Here is a 17,740-nt window from a genome sequence, read left to right as displayed (position 1 = left end):
ATGATCTCAACGGACCTCGTCACAGTATAGCAGAAACCGAGCATTACACTAAGACCGAAGCTATATTTTACGATATACGGAAACAATAAAACGAACAAATTATTTCCGAAATCCCCAGCAAAATAAACATTAAACAATAACAAGTCTAGCAATTTATTTCATTTAGTTATGCATGTACAAAATAACACGTATTACTAACTCTTCAAATTGCAACTGTTGCAGGAACCAGGGTTGTAGCCACCAATGAGGTTTCTGATGTCGTTATTTTTCGTTATTATAAAAAGTGAAATAACTGTATAGTTGGGCTAACAATATTGTACAAAATGCAAAGGGAACTCAAAAACAAACACTTCACTCTCAAAGCTTGGGATTGTGTTGTTTTGAAAGCGCAAATGCGTCCTGCGGCAAATCGTTGTGACGTCACACACAGCGTTGAGAAGCACATCAGTTTGTTGATAGTTAAAGTGAAGACAGATCGCACGAGCAGTTACTAATAAGACAGATATCGACACAAGATTGAACGATAACGAAATACTCTGAAGTACTAAGTAATACTCTGTGTATTGAGAAGCTCTACAAGCACGACTGGTAAAAGATCTTCGAAGACATCGCTGTACAAGAAGCAGTTTCGCCATTAACGTTACACGATATGCAAGGTTAGTCACAGCATTACAAAGAGATAATGTTCGTGTTTAAACAATATATTAAGGTTTAAACCGTATGATTGTGTTTCGCTTTAGTTAATTTGATGACTTTGAAAGTATTCAGTAAGTTATGAATGTTGTTTAAGTGAAAATGCCGTGGGTTGTAATGTCAGTGACATGTTTAATGAAGCAAGTTCATAGTTTGACTTGTTTACATAGACTATGACTGATTATAAGCAAAGGAAAACTCAATCTCTGACTTTATTTTGTAGAGCAACATACAGAAGGAAACAAAATGAAGGGTTCCTGCTTCAAGAGAGCATGCAAGGCTATAAAGGGCACATTCTCTCGCCCCAAAAAGACGAAAGTGGTGCCCTTCGAACCGGATCCATCGGATCTACAGCCAGATCCAATTGTCCAGCCACATTTATGTGTTTTTGAGCCAGTGCTCTTACAGGACCCTGCAGTTGATTTATTTCCTGCTTCCTGTAATTTTGAGCAAACAACTCTTGAAGATCTGGATGATCCTCAGCCTGGTCCATCTGGACTTCACTCAGCAGCTCCTGAAGAACCTGCTGACCATCAACCAGGTCTGTGTGATATGCAGCAAATAGCCTCAAAAAGAATTTGGGATTGTTTACAGTGGTTGTCTAAATGAATACCTTATTTATATAAAAGTACAAAAAGAGAGATGAAAATTAATTAAATTAGCCTTTGATGGCTTGTTCCCTTCATATGATTGTTTAGTGATGTATTTCTGGTATGTCCTGGTAAGATCTATTATATGTCCTTTCTCTTTCTTTGTTTTTATCTTTTAGAACAACAAACGGCAAAAGACAAAAAGACGAAGGGTAGCCGTGCCGGCTTCAAGAGAGCATGCAAGGCTATAAAGGGAACATTCTCTCGCCACAAAAAGACCAAAGTGGTGCCCTTCGAACCGGATCCATCGGATCTACAGCCAGATCCAATTGTCCAGACACATTTATGTGTTTTTGAGCCAGTGCTCTTACAGGACCCTGCAGTTGATTTATTTCCTGCTTCCTGTAATTTTGAGCAAACAATTCTTGAAGATCTGGATGATCCTCAGCCTGGTCCATCTGGACTTCACTCAGCAGCTCCTGAAGAACCTGCTGACCATCAACCAGGTCTGTGTGATATGCGGCAAACAGCCTCAAAAAGAATTTGGGATTGTTTACAGTGGTTGTCTAAATTAATACCTTATTTATATAAAAGTACAAAAAGAGAGATGAAAATGAATTAAATTAGCCTTTGGTGGCTTGTTCCCTTCATATGATTGTTTAGTGATATATTTCTGGTATGTGCTGGTAAGATCTATTATATGTCCTTTCTCTTTCTTTGTTTTAATCTTTTAGAACAACAAACAGCAAAAGACAAAAAGACGAAGGGTAGCCGTGCCGGCTTCAAGAGAGCATGCAAGGCTATAAAGGGAAAATTCTCTCGCCACAAAAAGACCAAAGTGGTGCCCTTCGAACCGGATCCATCGGATCTACAGCCAGATCCAATTGTCCAGACACATTTATGTGTTTTTGAGCCTGTGGTCGTACAGGACCCTGCAGTTGATTTATTTCCTGCTTCCTGTCATTTTGAGCAAACAACTCATGAAGATCTGGATGATCCTCAGCCTGGTCCATCTGGAATTCAGTCCGCAGTTCCTGAAGAACCTGTTGACCATCAACCAGGTCTGTGTGATATGCAGCAAATAGCCTCAAAAAGAATTTGGGATTGTTTACAGTGGTTGTCTAAATTAATTCCTTACAGTACAAAAAGAGAAATGAAATAAATTAGCCTGTGGTGGCTCTGGTAGTTCCTTTCATATCACTGTTTAGTGATATATTTCTGGTATCTGCTGGTAAGATCTATTATATGTCCTTTCTTTGTTTTTTTATCTTTTAGAACAACAAACAAAAGAACCTACTGATCCGGATCCATCTGATCTTCAGGCAGGTCCACCTGTACTCGAGCCAACAGTTTTAGAAGAACCAGCTGAAATTCAGCCTGAACGTGAGTATACTGAACAGACTTACTTTCTTTCTGTTCCGCTCTTTATTGTTGGCTTCGCTCCTGTGCCTGGTTACCCTTATGTGTGTTTTTATACATCTATTCTATTATGTATATATTATACATCTATATGAATGTCTATTCATTATATAACTTTAAAATGTAAAGTGTTATTCTGCTGAAATAATATTTTATTGATTGTCCTGCTGTTTCACTCATACTTGAACCCCTCTCTATTACATGACATTATTTAAAGTGATAGTTCATCCAAAAATTAAAATGTTGTCAAAATGTATTAACCCTCAGGTTGTTTCAAACCTTTATGAATTTCTTTGTTTTGATAAACACAAATGAAGATATTTGGAAGAATGTCAGTAACCAAACGGATCTCATAAATATATACTATGGGTGTCGATGGGGGATAGGATCTTTTGGGTTACTGACAGTTTTCCAAATATATTCCTCTGTTTTTATCAAAACAAAGAAATCCATACAGGTTTGGAACAATGTGAGGATGAATAAATACATTTTCATTCGTGGCTGAATTTTTTGTGAGGTCACAAGCAGCACTGGTATTGGAGTTCATTTAGATAAATAAACAAGTCGTTTATCGTTTGTGCTATTATATTTTTCATTTTTTCAGGATCAGTTTCATTGCTTTATGAAGAGGGCCGAATTTTAGGAATAGGCTACTCTGGCGTTGTGTATGAGGGGATTCGCAAATCCGATGGACAGAAGGTAGAAACACCCTTATTATCAAAAATGTTACACTTGTGTCCTAACATAGAGATGCATGTTTACAAAACTTTACAGGCTGTAGATTGTAATGTACTGCTGTTAAGTGTATATTGTAATTATTTGCCTTTTGCAGGTTGCCATCAAAAAATTGATTGGGACCAACGATTTTCGCCTTAATGTCGTAAGTTAATATATCTTTAATGTCACAGCGGGGTCCAAAAATCTGGGACGATGTCAAATTAAGAAGAAATATCAAATATTCTTCACAATTTCTAGGTTACTAATCGTATAGCAAATGTGAGACACTGACATGTAACAAAACAATTTTGTATTTTTTTTTAACAAAAACGATTCTTGTGTGATGAACCGGTTTGAAGAATTTCAAAAGCATACTGAAATGAAACATTCGCCCGAATGCATGCTTTCATACAAAGGGGGACATAACAAATAAGATGTATATTAGGGCTGCACGATATTGGGAAAATATGCGATATGCGATAACGTTTTTGAATATTGCGATAACGATATTTCTTGCGATATAACATTCCCCCAGAGAAATGCTATTTTGTTTATAATTTATATAAGTAATAATCATACTAAAATAAACAGGTAATAGATATTCCTCTAATCTAATTAAATCTAATACAGGCTACAAAAAACTGTCAAAGAAGGTGCAAACATTTAGACATGTGTCTAACATGTGTGTTCCCTGGGACACTTTACTAACTATACAAACAACTACCGTTTTTTTCCGTTTTAATTTTATTATTGCAAATATAAACACTCACCGATGGCCAGATGCAAGCGGTGTCCAAAGCATTGTAGTCTGACCCAATTATTAAGTTCGGTAGCTTTCACCACATTAGCGCCGTTGTCGGTTGTAATGGACACTTGATTTTCCTCTTTTAAGTTCCAGCTGGCTAAAACATCCCGCAGCCCATGGGCTATGTTTTCACTGGTGTGGGATTCGGGGAAATACACAACACCCAGACAGCGTGTTTTTAATTCAAAGTCTTGAGTAAGAAAGTGAACGGTGTAGCTCATGTAGGGCTCAGTGGTACGACTGGACCACAGGTCAGTGGTGCTAGCGTAGAAATCCAATTGGCGCAGCTCGGAGCTCACTGTCTTCACACAGGTGTCGTACATCTGTGGAATTGCGACATGAGAAAAATAATTTCTCGATGGCAGCTGATATCTTCGGTCTAATTTGTTAATTAGACCCACAAAGCCTTCTTTGCTCACAGTGTTAACAGGCATCATGTCTTTAGCTAAAAAGCGTGTGACAGCATCCGTTAATTCCTTGTGGCGTTTCGACGTTTTCCCGTAAGACGTTGAATTTGTAAAACTTTGATCGATGGTTGTCTGTACGGCTCCCTTATTGTTACTTGGCTTTTCGTTAGCAGTTTTGGTGGATATTGCCTTACACTTTCGAAAGTCTTCAAATAGCTCCCTGTGGTTGTGTTCCAGATGACTGTGGAGATTAGTTGTATTTCCTCTCGACGTAACCACAGTTTTTCGGCACGACTTACACAGTACCTGCATTTGTGACACGTCTTCTCTCTTGAAGCCAAAATACTGCCATATTTCAGACGTGCATTTCTTTTTAGGCACAAGTTCTTCGCTGATGTCATTTTCCTCGCTTGTATCTAACCTTACTCCTGCCATATTTATTTTCCACTCTATGCTCTGAGCCGCTAGGTTCACCTTTCGACCCTCTAGCCAATAGCATATAGCACCTTAACTACTTGGAGGCGGGTATAAAGATAGTAAAGCGGCAAGCCCCATCTGATTGGTCAAATTTGGACAACCTACGCATGCAACACACAAATGCTTGGCACAATAAATTACACTTATCGCAACTCTCTGCGATACGTATATCGCATATACTATTATCGCGAGAACGATAATTTTTCGATATATCGTGCAGCCCTAATGTATATAAAATATTGTCCTTCTGTTATTGTACTAAGAGTATCAGTTAGAATAAAAAAATGCTTTTCTCATATTGCTCACAGAGTTTTAGACCCCACTGTATCTTGACACAAATAATTCATTGAAATTGAAATTTTACCTACGTTCAGCTAACCTTTTTGACCCTTTTTTACCAGCCTGGGTATTCTAAGCCTCTGTTCAAGGAAGCGGCTATACATCTACAGCTCCACAAACGAGAGAAATGCCCCAACATCGTGCAGATGTTAGACTGGTTTGAAGAAGAAGAGAGGTGCACCATAGTTTTGGAGTACCCACATCCCTGCTTGACCTTGTGGCACTTTTTGCAGCGTTATTACGTGAGTGAAACGCTGGCTCGTCATTTCATAAGGCAAGTCGTGATCGCAGCTCAACACTGGCTTGACCACGGTGTCAACCATGGTGACCTGTCATTGAAAAACGTCCTGATCAATACGGAAACGAAGCAGTTGAAAGTTATAGACTTTGGATGCAGCCTACTCATCTCAACTATCAACGACCTAACCTCAGGATACTGTGGTGAGTTTCTGTGTTTGTATAGCATTAAGCCCAGATCTGATGACCCTTTTACAAAAAATGAAGCCAAGCCCAGCTTTGTGTTTGTTCAATTTTACACTACCAATATTCACAGGGATGATGGTTGCACATTATTTTACAGTTCCTGTACCTTTAGTGTACTTACATTGTACTTACCTAAGAATGTTCTGAATAAGTTTAGGTTCAGGGTTAGGACCTAGTTATTATATTTACTGTAATAAGTACACAGTATGTACATGGGTAACAGAACTGTAAAATAAAGAGCCACCGGGATGATTGATGCCATTATTCTGTGACTTTAATGATTTTTTGTAGTGAAATGTTTCGCTCACTTCTTGCTTATGTTTCAGACCAAGCTTATGCGGCTGCAGATACCGTCAAGGGTATGGGTAATTTGCTGAAGAAAATAGATTCTTGGAACGAGATATATAAGTTGGTATCTCGAGAGCAAGAATACGTCCCATTTTCAGAAGGTAAGAGAACAGCACTAACAAAATATGATTGTTAAACGTAAACCAAGCTTCTGCACTGTATCTGGAAGCTTCCACAAATTGCAACTTACCAGCTATTAATTGAAAGGAAATGGAGGATATTGTTTCTTAAAGTATAAAACGTACAGTACTTCATATTTCAGTACCTGCAATGACAATGTTTTATAAAGAACATAAATCGAGTACTCTTGCCCTTACAGAATGCAAAGACTTGATAGAGCGGAGCACGTGCAGTAACCTGGCGGACAGGCTTTCATTAGATGAGTTCTCAGATCACGAGTGGTTCAAGCAGGGATAAAGGTCAGGTTTGGCTTTATTGAGAGCTCTGCTACGTTCAGTTAAGAACCGCCCCTTTCACTTTACTTTTAAGCTTTTCCTCTTTGAAGGGATGTTTTTTTAGGCTAAACATTTCAATTTTTGAAGTAATTGTTGGTGTTCTACTAACTCTCCTTTAATAATGCCCGAGAAGGTAGCTGCCTGCTGAGTGCAGAATGAGAACCACACATCCCAACGCTTGGTGCGGACTGTGAGTATGATAATGTATTAATACTGTACCAGGCACTTCCGAAACCGTCACAAACTTAGACAACTTAGAGTCAATGTCTCTTACAGCATCTTAACTACAATGATCTCTTTCGTTTCATCCGATATTGTTTTGGTCATCAGATCATTCAGATCAGCTCATTCCGTTTGGTAAAATCATGAATAACGTGAATAACCTTTAACATAATTAATAGAACAATAGAACTCCTTTAGCTGGAAGTCGGCGGCGAGTTCCTCGTCCCCTGATTCTCCCCTTTGGGCGGACGGACGCGGGCTCCGGACTCTGGCAGTCGGTGGCCGCACTCGGTGCTTCCGCCCCCTGCTCCTCCCCCTTGGGCGGACGGACACAGGCTCCGACCTCTGGCAGACGAAGGTGACTCCCCCGCTCCCGCTTGGACGTTAGCCACCCCACCTCGACCCATGAGTGCAGCAGCAAAAGTCCCCGTCCCACCGAAGCTTTGGTGGCCCACGACAGCTCCTCCTCTTCTCCAGAACCACTGCTTCGGGCAGCGACTGGCGGACGCCCTTCGTCCGCGCTGCCTGAACTCTCTGACAACGCAAGACCACACGGCGGCATGGACTCTCCGACAGCATGTTTCTCCTTCCTCCCGGGTTTCGGCACCGATGTAACAAAGTTGATTCCAACTGTCAATCACACCACCGGCCCCGCCTTATTGACCACAATCAGTAAGAAAAGTAAGAGAAGCCACTCAATATAATAATTTTCATCAATAATTAATCTTGCGCAAGCCGATGATTACGAAACACCACAAATACGCTTCTTTTCTGTAGGCCTGCTGTTTGGGTAAACACAGTCGTGATGGTTCTAAGAGGCAATTTCAGAATACTTTGACGACTTTCCTTCAGGCATTTAAGAATGACTATAACAACAATTCTCGTGCTATTCAACAAGATCAGTTCTCTGGTTAGTCAGGTTACGCCTTCTCATAGTGCAGTTACGTGACTTTTTGGAGGAATTTATTAGGCAAATGCGTCTCCATCTCCCATTATTCGCAATAAGCTTTTTTCACAAAGATGAAAAACCACGTACGTAAAACTTTTTTGCGAATTGAGGGTTTTTTATTCAAAATGTAGCTTTTCCATCACTCGTTTCTGATGCGAAACTTCAAAATGCGAATTAAACCAGAGTGATGGAAACCTGCTTAGTGTATTGTCATAATGATGATGTGGTGTATATTTGTACATGTAAAGAAATAAAACACCCTCAACATTTGTGTAGGATTTAGAAGCTCAACGGTTAACTTAAAATACACCTGCGGGTCCAGGTGGAGGCTGCCGTGTATAACATATGGGAAATTAAGAATTTAATCATATGTTAACGGTATTTCGTCAGTTCTTCTGCGTCTTATTGCATCATCTGTCCAACAACACAAATATGTCTCTCTGAAGGGTCCATCACGACAACTTTCCATAAATATATAATGCAAAACATGTAAGGCGAATAAATATATGCGGAATATTTGACAATTAACAGATAAACCAAACGAAAGTGAATAAACGGTGACAATGTGCTGAGTTCAGTTTGTGAGGTCGGGCCAGATGTAGTCTCGATCTCCCTGGGTTTGTCATGCCAGGGCCGCTTCTACGGTGGCTTGTGACGGAACGGTGGTCTCCTCCTTCTTTCATGTGAAGGTGATGTTAAATTCGACGACACACCTGCATCAGCCATGTTAATTGAGCAATGATTGAACGATACACTCCCTGATGTAATATCCACCCCTAGTGAAAAGAAAAGTGATATCTAGTGGATAGTAGTAGCAAATTTAATCACGTTAATGAATGTTCGGTGTTGTGTAAATATGAAAGGGAAAAAGTCAATTCACAGCATTTAAGAATCGATATTGAATTGATCCGTTTAAAAAAAACGATTAATCGATTTTGCCAAGCCCTAATAATTAACATTAAAAAAACAGTTGTGGCCGGTGACTCTTCCGTGGGTGCAGGAATGCAAAGGTCATCAAAACATGCATTTAGCCCGTCATGCATGTTGCTCGTCATCTCAAAGTGTGTTCGGCGCATCACGTGAACATATGTGCATTGGGCATCATGCCAAAATACGTGCCTGCTGCATATGCACAGATACGCAGACACTCGATACTGTCGTTTTTGCACATTCACACACACCACTTATAAATGATAACATACAAATGAATTGTAGTAATTCGGATTCATGTTGTCAAGAATTGCTTAAATATGATAAAAAAATCTGTGATCAGAAGTATTACATCTCGTATTATTGTAGCAAAACTGAGCACCTGTGACTGTGAAATCTGTATAGAATTTATTAGTCTTTGGGATAATGTTTTAAGATTTGTCAAGGCTGTACGGTGACTTTTCTTGCACTTAGCACTGGGGCAGTGCCTAATTTGTCAATTCCAAGGTTAATGGGGTGGGGAGTTAGTGGGGTGGGGAGAAGTAAAGGAATGTGCGATATCTGAGGGTTTTCTATCCATCTATTTAGATCTTTTGAAAATGCCCATAAAAAAGTCTAAATGGAAACGGACGCGCAAAAATAATATCAGATTGATCAGTTCAAAATCTTAGTTCTAAGGTGATGGAAACAATAGCAAGGTTTCACTACAAATTTGTGAATTTAGCTTATGCGCAATATTGGAATATCGAATAAAACATTTTCGAATAAACACCGTTTCATTCCGACTAGTCAACCGTCACTTCCAAATAAACTGCCACTTAATATCAGTGTTATAATGTTCAATTAAAAGGAAGAAAAGAGGCTGGAACCGGCAAACACTAAACATTTAATAAACAACAATTAAATAATATAGAGCCGGCAGCCCCTCACGGACCACTGTCGGCGACACACACAAACCAAACTAAAGGCCAGGCTTGGTCCTCTCTCGTCAGCATTCCCGTCGCTTGTCTTCTTATGCTCCCAATCTCCTCCATGAGATATGCGGGACCCCGCCTCACGGTTCCCATCACGTCTTCCTGACTGTAGTGGAGTAGGCGGGTCGAGACAGGGGTTCTCGTATCACGTAGGAGATCGGGAGCATAAGAGAATGAGAGACCGGACCGTCGACGAGAGAGGACCGGGCCCGTACATGTTTATGTTTGCATTTATGTTAGATTCACCGGCCGTCGACCGTGAGGGGCGGTCAGCTGTATTTTTACTTTTTATTTTATGTCATTAAATGTTTAAATGTTTGCTGGTTCCCGACTCCTTCCTTCCTTATCTTGAACTTTGTTACATTGGTGCCGAAACCCGGGAGGAAGGAGAGACATGCTGTCGGAGAGTCATCGCCGCCAATTGGCCTCGCGGTGTCACAGAGTTCAGGGTGCGCGGATGAAGGGCGTCCGCCAGTGGCTGCCCGAAGCAGTGGTTCTGGAGAAGAGGAGGAGCCATCGTGGGCCACCAAAGCTTCGGTGGGACGGGGACTTTTGCTGCCGCACTCCTGGGTCGAGGTGGGGTGGCTATCGTCCAAGTGGGAGTGGGGGAGTTGCCGCCATCCACCAGAGGCCGGAGCCTGTGTCCATCCGCCCAAGGGGGAGGAGCAGGGGGTGGAAGAGCTGAGTGTGTCCGCCGCCTACCAGAGGCCGGAGCCTGCGTCCGTCCGCCCAAGAGGGAGGAGCAGGGGACGGGGAACTCGCCCCGACTTCCCGCTAAAGGAGGAGCCACCACCGTCCGCGAGGGGGCGGACGGTCGAGCCGTCCACTGAGGGCCCAGGGCCACCGCAAGACACCGCGAAGGAGAGTACCCCGGCTGGTTGTGGACCGAGAGGCGGAGCGAGAGTGATGGAAACACGCTTAGTGTATTGTCATAATGATGATGATGTGTATATTTGTATATGTAAAGAAATATAACACCTTTAACATTTGTGTAGGATTTAGAAGCTCAACGGTTAATTTAAAATACACCTGCGGGTCCAGAGTGTATAACTTATGGCAAATTACGCATTTAATCATATGTTAACGGTATTTCGTCAGTTCTTCTGCGTCTCTTCGCAGCATTTGTCCAACAACACAAATATGTCTCTATGAAGGATCCAAGTTTCCTTCAATATATAATGCAAAACATGTGACGCGAATCAATATATGCGGAATATTTGACAATTAAAAGATAAACAAAACGAAGATGAATAAAAGGTGACAATGTACTGAGTTTGGTTCAGTTTGTGAGGCGCAGCACTCCACAAATGAGTTAATGGAAAGGAGATGACAAAGCACATTTTGTAAGTTTTCTTTATTTTGCAAAAGCACAATGTTCAGTTTGTAGTAGAAGTGTGTACACGACTAAAAGTAGATATATGGCAATAGTGCATACTCATAATCAACTCGTACTCGTAATCATATCTGTTTGACCATTAATCATCACAGAGTTTTTAAAGTTTTTTCTGTGAAGTAGTGTTTAACTTCATGTGCGCACTGCGCAGAAGAATCCGCTTATGAAATCATTGCAATGGAATTGCCGGGGTCGGGCCAGATGTAGTCTCGATCTCCCTGGGCTTGTCATACCAGGGCCGCTTTTACGGTGGCTTGTGACGGAACGGTGGTCTCCTCCTTCTTTCATGTGAAGGTGATGTTAAATTTGACGACACACCTGCATCAGCCATGTTAATTGAGCAATGATTGAACGATACACTCGCTGCTGTAATACCCACCCCTATTGAAAAGAAAAGTGATATCTAGTGGATAGTAGTAGCAAATTCAATCACGTTAATGAATGTTCAGTGTTGTGTAAATATGAAAGGAAAAAAGTCAATTCACAGCATTTAAGAATCGATATTGAATTGATCCGTTTAAAAAAAACGGTGAATCGATTTTGCCAAGCCCTAATAATTAACATTAAAAAAACAGTTGTGGCCAGTGACTCTTCCGTGGGTGCAGGAATGCAAAGGTCGTCAAAACATGCATTTAGCCCATCATGCATGTTGCTCGTCATCTTAAAGGGTGTTCGGCGCATCACGTGAACATATGTGCATTGGGCATCATGCCACAATACGTGCCTGCTGCATATGCACAGATACGCAGACATTCGATACTGTCATTTTTGCACATTCACACACACCACTCATAAACGATAACATACAAATTAATTGTAGTAATTCGGATTCAATTGGGGGGCACGGTGGCTTAGTGGTTAGCACGTTCGCCTCACACCTCCAGGGTTGGGGGTTCGATTCCCGCTTCCGTCTTGTGTGTGGAGTTTGCATGTTCTCCCCGTGCCTCGGGGGTTTCCTCCGGGTACTCCGGTTTCCTCCCCTGGTCCAAAGACATGCATGGTAGGTTGATTGGCATCTCTGGAAAAAATTGTCCGTAGGGTGTGAGTGCGTGAGTGAATGAGTGAGTGTGTGTGCCCTGCGATTGGTTGGCACTCCATCCAGGGTGTATCCTGCCTTGATGCCCGATGACTCCTGAGATAGGCGCAGGCTCCCCGTGACCCGAGGTAGTTTGGATAAGCGGTAGAAAATGGAATGAAAAAAAAAAATTGGATTCATGTTGTCAAGAATTGCTTAAATATGATAAAAAAATCTGTGATCAGAAGTATTACATCTCGTATTATTGTAGCAAAACTGAGCACCTGTGACTGTGAAATCTGTATAGAATTTATTAGTCTTTGGGATAATGTTTTAAGATTTGTCAAGGCTGTACGGTGACTTTTCTTGCACTTAGCACTGGGGCAGTGCCTAATTTGTCAATTCCAAGGTTAATGGGGTGGGGAGTTAGTGGGGTGGGGAGAAGTAAAGGAATGTGCGATATCTGAGGGTTTTCTATCCATCTATTTAGATCTTTTGAAAATGCCCATAAAAAAGTCTAAATGGAAACGGACGCGCAAAAATAATATCAGATTGATCAGTTCAAAATCTTAGTTGTAAGGTGATGGAAACAATAGCAAGGTTTCACTACAAATTTGTGAATTTAGCTTATGCGCCATATTGGAATATCGAATAAAACATTTTAGAATAAACACCGTTTCATTCCAACTACTCAACCGTCACTTCCAAATAAACTGCCACTTAATATCAGTGTTATAATGTTCAATTAAAAGGAAGAAAAGAGGCTGGAACCGGCAAACACTAAACATTTAATAAACAACAATTAAATAATATAGAGCCGGCAGCCCCTCACGGACGACTGTCGGCGACACACACAAACCAAACTAAAGGCCAGGCTTGGTCCTCTCTCGTCAGCATTCCCGTCGCTTGTCTTCTTATGCTCCCAATTTCCTCCATGAGATATGCGGGACCCCGCCTCACGGTTCCCATCACGTCTTCCTGACTGTAGTGGAGTAGGCGGGTCGAGACAGGGGTTCTCGTATCACGTAGGAGATCGGGAGCATAAGAGAATGAGAGACCGGACCGTCGACGAGAGAGGACCGGGCCCGTACATGTTTATGTTTGCATTTATGTTTTATTCACCGGCCGTCGACAGTGAGGGGCGGTCAGCTGAATTTTTACTTTTTATTTTATGTCATTAAATGTTTAAATGTTTGCTGGTTCCCGACTCCTTCCTTCCTTATCTTGAACTTTGTAACATTGGTGCCGAAACCCGGGAGGAAGGAGAGACATGCTGTCGGAGAGTCATCGCCGCCAAGTGGCCTCGCGGTGTCACAGAGTTCAGGGTGCGCGGATGAAGGGCGTCCGCCAGTGGCTGCCCGAAGCAGTGGTTCTGGAGAAGAGGAGGAACCGTCGTGGGCCACCAAAGCTTCGGTGGGACGGGGACTTTTGCTGCCGCACTCCTGGGTCGAGGTGGGGTGGCTTTCGTCCAAGTGGGAGTGGGGGAGTTGCCGCCGTCCACCAGAGGCCGGAGCCTGTGTCCGTCCGCCCAAGGGGGAGGAGCAGGGGGCGGAAGAGCCGAGTGTGGCCACCGCCTGCCAGAGGCCGGAGCCTGCGTCCGTCCGCCCAAGGGGGAGGAGCAGGGGACAGGGAACTCGCCCCGAGTTCCCGCTAAAGGAGGAGCCACCACTGGCCGCTAGGGGGCGGACGGTCGAGCCGTCCACCGAGGGCCCAGAGCCACCGCAAGGCACCGCGAAGTATAGTACCCCGGCTGGTTGAGGACCGAGAGGCGGAGCGAGAGTGATGGAAACACGCTTAGTGTATTGTCATAATGATGATGTTGTGTATATTTGTACATGTAAAGAAATATAACACCTTTAACATTTGTGTAGGATTTAGAAGCTCAACGGTTAATTTAAATTACACCTGCGGGTCCAGAGTGTATAACTTATGGCAAATTACGCATTCAATCATATGTTAACGGTATTTCGTCAGTTCTTCTGCGTCTCTTCGCAGCATTTGTCCGACAACACAAATATGTCTCTATGAAGGATCCAAGTTTCCTTCAATATATAATGCAAAACATGTGATGCGAATAAATATATGCGGAATATTTGACAATTAAAAGATAAACAAAACGAAGGTGAATAAACGGTGACAATGTACTGAGTTTGGTTCAGTTTGTGAGGCGCAGCACTCCACAAATGAGTTTATGGAAAGGAGATGACAAAGTACATTCTGTAAGTTTTCTTTATTTTGCAAAAGCACAATGTTCAGTTTGTAGTAGAAGTGTGTACACGACTAAATGTAGATATATGGCAATAGTGCATACTCATAATAAACTCGTACTTCGAGTAATTTCGCCCCCACTGCACGCCTTCAGGAGGTCGTCTGTTTTCGGAAATAATCGTACAGCTTTAGCTGTCATTTATACATGTGATCAATCTAAAGATTCTTTAAAGATACGAAGTATGCAATACTTCTCTATAGGTACTCAAGATTATGAGATTGGGAGAAACTGTGTGTTACATCAGCTTTAAACTTCTATTAAAATAATATTTATTAACTTTGACCTTACGATGAAGCTAATGCAACCTTTTTACCCATGACAGAAAACAAAAATAGGCAATGTTTGGTAATCGGTTGTCCTAAATTGGTATTACCTCATTCTCTACTTAAATTTAACACCTGACAGCTATTCAACCAATATAATTTGTGAGCTAGTCTATCGAAATTATTTGAGATTATCAAGATTAATTTGTTCGGACACAGTTTAACTTTAAGTACTTTAATTTTATTACCATTTTCTATATTTGAGGAATGTTGAAGTTGTCTCAATACATATTGGTTTGACTGTATGTTATTGAGCAACAACTTGCAAGAAATAAGTGACAACAATCAATTCATCGGTGCTATTATCATCCAGACATGACGATCCAAAATCTGTAAAATAAATCAATACAAATCCATTACCACACTTTTTATTCTAGTGCTTCAGTGTTGGATTTGCTTTCTGATAAGTGTTCACTTCAATTTTTTGATTAAGTTTCAAAGGCGGGGTCTGATTTCCAAATTACGCTTGTTTAGACAAAGTCGAGTACCAAAACAACCTTGCAGCCAATCAGCAGTAGAGCCGTGTGTCCACGTGTTTTAATAGTTTTCATCAGAAACGCTGCACTTTAAAAAAAAGCCATCAGCTGAAAGTTTCTTTTTGCGCTCCGCACCGATGCTCTGTGTTTTTCCCACAACCAGGGCAGGCGTTCGACAGGGCGCCCAGAGTTGATAAAGGCTCAACTCTGTACAGAACGCTTGCGGTTTCAGCCAAGCTCCTGCCGTTTTCAGCCGCATAAAAGCGCCTCGGTGGATTCAGGGCCTAAGGTGTACAGTGCACAGGATGGACATTAGTCGAGCCGAGCCCTGACGAAAGTGAAAGATGGGGTTAGGGGTGTGTCTGTTTTGGTGATTTCAACATCATCAATGGCTATGAGAAATGGACGCCCCGCCTTTCAAAGACAGTCTAAAACAATTATTAAATTGCTCAGATGTTTTTGCCATTAAACTGCCCTACTTGCATATTTTTGCACCAACGCTGCTTCTAGTTCCTCATTGAACGTTTACATGAACAGTAATATGATTACATGGTCATGATGATTCCTTTAAGCTATCCAAACTGGTAGAGTGCATCGAGGACATAAAACATTGGATGACTAGTAATTTCCTCCTTTTAAACTCTAGCAAAACAGAAATATTACTTATAGCACCAAAATCAAGTAAACAGAATATCTCCGATTACAGCCTGCAAATTGAAAGCTGCACTATTACTCCAACAAATACAGTTAAAGACCTAGGCGTTATATTAGACGGCAACCTGTCATTTAAAAATCACATCTCAAATATCACAAAAACAGCCTTCTTCCACCTTAGAAATGTTCCCAAATTACGAAATAGTTTATGTGTTGCAGACGCAGAAAAGCTTATTCATGCATTTGTGACCTCACGGCTTGACTATTGTAATGCTCTACTTAGTGGTTGTCCTGTATCATCGATAAACAAACTACAGTTAGTTCAGAATGCAGCTGCCAGAGTTCTTACTAGGTCAAGAAAATACGATCACATAACCCCAGTTTTATCATCGCTTCACTGGCTACCCATTAAGTATCGTATTGATTTTAAAATTCTTTTAATTACTTACAAAGCCCTGAACGGTTTAGCACCTACTTACTTAACCGAGCTTTTATCACGTTACAACCCATCATGCTCTCTAAGATCTCAAAACTTAGGACTTTTGACAACACCTAGAATAACAAAATCCACAAAAGGGGGACGAGCTTTCTCATACGTAGCACCTAAACTCTGGAATAGCCTTCCTGATACTATTCGAGGGTCAGACACACTCTCCCAATTTAAATCTAGATTAAAGACACATCTTTTCAGCCAAGCTTTAACTTAAAGCATAGTTAATGAACAGCAGCTACGCTAATTATTCTCTTTATTCTCTTTCCGCCTCTGCCTCGGAATGCCCATCCCGAGGTAGGAAGAAGTTCTACCATGTCCAGGCGACCGATTGATGCCCATCCCCAATTTGAGATTATGCCAGATACAGCTGCAGACTGACTGACCATCCCAGCTCCATCTAAGGCAATTCCACCACCAGCCAAGAGAAATATGACCATCGGACCATCCCAGCTCAGACCACTACATCCCCAACCAAGAGCAAAGACGGACTATTTGTCTTATTAATGCTGAAGTTACAATATTTGGTATTAAATGCTAAACCTAAACCACATGTCAGCAGTCTGAGTGCAGCTATGACACGTCAGAGGGGATGTGGCCCTTCCGGTTGAGCCTGGTTTCTCCCGAGGTTTTTTTCTCCATTAATCAATCATTGGAGTTTGGGTTCCTCGCCACAGCAGGGCAGTGTTGGCCTGCTCACCGGGAGACTGCATTCATTCATTTATTTATTTATTTAATTAGAATTTAGATATCATTTATTAGAATGATCTTACTCGTTGTATAAATACCATGCACTGTGCTGTGTTTTAACTTCTCTGTTTTCCTGTTTGCCCTGTAAAGCTGCTTTAAAACAATACACACTGTGAAAAGCGCTATATAAATAATCTTGAATTGAATTGAATTACATGGACAATGTTTAAAGCGGCCATTGCATGCGATCAAATTTTTCAAACTTTAGTGAGTGAGTAATATTGTTATTATAGCATAAATAATACCTTCAAAAGGATAAAGCTCAAAGTTAAATGCCAAGCGAGATATTGTCTTCAACAGAATTAGCTTTTCAAGGACTACAGAGAACAGCTGGAATCGGACTACAGCCCTCTACTTCCCGGGTACATGATGTCACCATTCCGTGTGGTTTTAATAACCTCCGCCCAAAGGAATACACCAAAAAGGGGGGAAGCCTTCCTTAAAGAAGGGTACTCCGCTGGAGTAGTGTTTGGTTATCAGAGATAGTAAACATTTGACTGAGCTACAGTGCCTTGCAAAAGTATTCGGCCGCCTTGAACTTTGCGACCTTTTGCCGCATTTC

The 17,740-nt window shown here is 41.6% G+C and overlaps 2 protein-coding genes across 10 annotated transcripts in view; one reads left to right on the top strand and one right to left on the bottom strand.

Moving 5' to 3' along the window:
* The window catches only part of LOC130407197 (serine/threonine-protein kinase pim-3-like), a 35,340-nt gene that overhangs the window by 15,867 nt on the left and 1,733 nt on the right, over positions 1–17,740 (bottom strand). The window contains exon 1 of one of the 4 annotated variants that reach the window (XM_056729933.1): positions 200–336. The exons of 2 other annotated variants lie outside the window; for them this stretch is intronic. The gene's annotated coding sequence lies outside the window, so the exon portion shown is untranslated. Of the gene's footprint in view, positions 1–199; positions 337–17,740 lie in introns of those variants that run through there. One more of the 4 variants, XM_056729936.1, reaches the window with a different exon arrangement.
* LOC130407191 (uncharacterized) lies at positions 135–17,709 on the top strand. 6 transcript variants are annotated; one of them, XR_008904580.1, is made up of 12 exons: positions 135–656; positions 917–1,234; positions 1,463–1,789; positions 2,018–2,344; positions 2,559–2,666; positions 3,307–3,401; positions 3,535–3,582; positions 5,510–5,888; positions 6,257–6,379; positions 6,598–6,697; positions 6,867–6,923; positions 15,448–17,708. XR_008904580.1 is itself a non-coding variant. In XM_056729915.1 (11 exons), the coding sequence occupies exons 1-10, from the start codon at positions 650–652 to the stop codon at positions 6,693–6,695; spliced, it is 1,830 nt and encodes a 609-aa protein (XP_056585893.1). In that variant the 5' UTR covers positions 136–649; the 3' UTR covers positions 6,696–6,697; positions 6,867–7,351. The 6 variants fall into 6 exon arrangements, 2 of the variants coding, with proteins under 2 accessions (XP_056585892.1, XP_056585893.1); XR_008904581.1 differs by lacking the exon at positions 15,448–17,708 and adding an exon at positions 7,154–7,351; XR_008904579.1 differs by having other exon boundaries at positions 6,598–6,923; positions 15,448–17,709.

The sequence above is a fragment of the Triplophysa dalaica genome, chromosome 18, assembly GCF_015846415.1.
Source record: "Triplophysa dalaica isolate WHDGS20190420 chromosome 18, ASM1584641v1, whole genome shotgun sequence".
Classification (NCBI taxonomy): domain Eukaryota; kingdom Metazoa; phylum Chordata; class Actinopteri; order Cypriniformes; family Nemacheilidae; genus Triplophysa; species Triplophysa dalaica.
The sequence above is the reverse complement of the archived record's forward strand: the minus strand, read 5'-3'. Positions and strand labels throughout refer to the sequence as shown.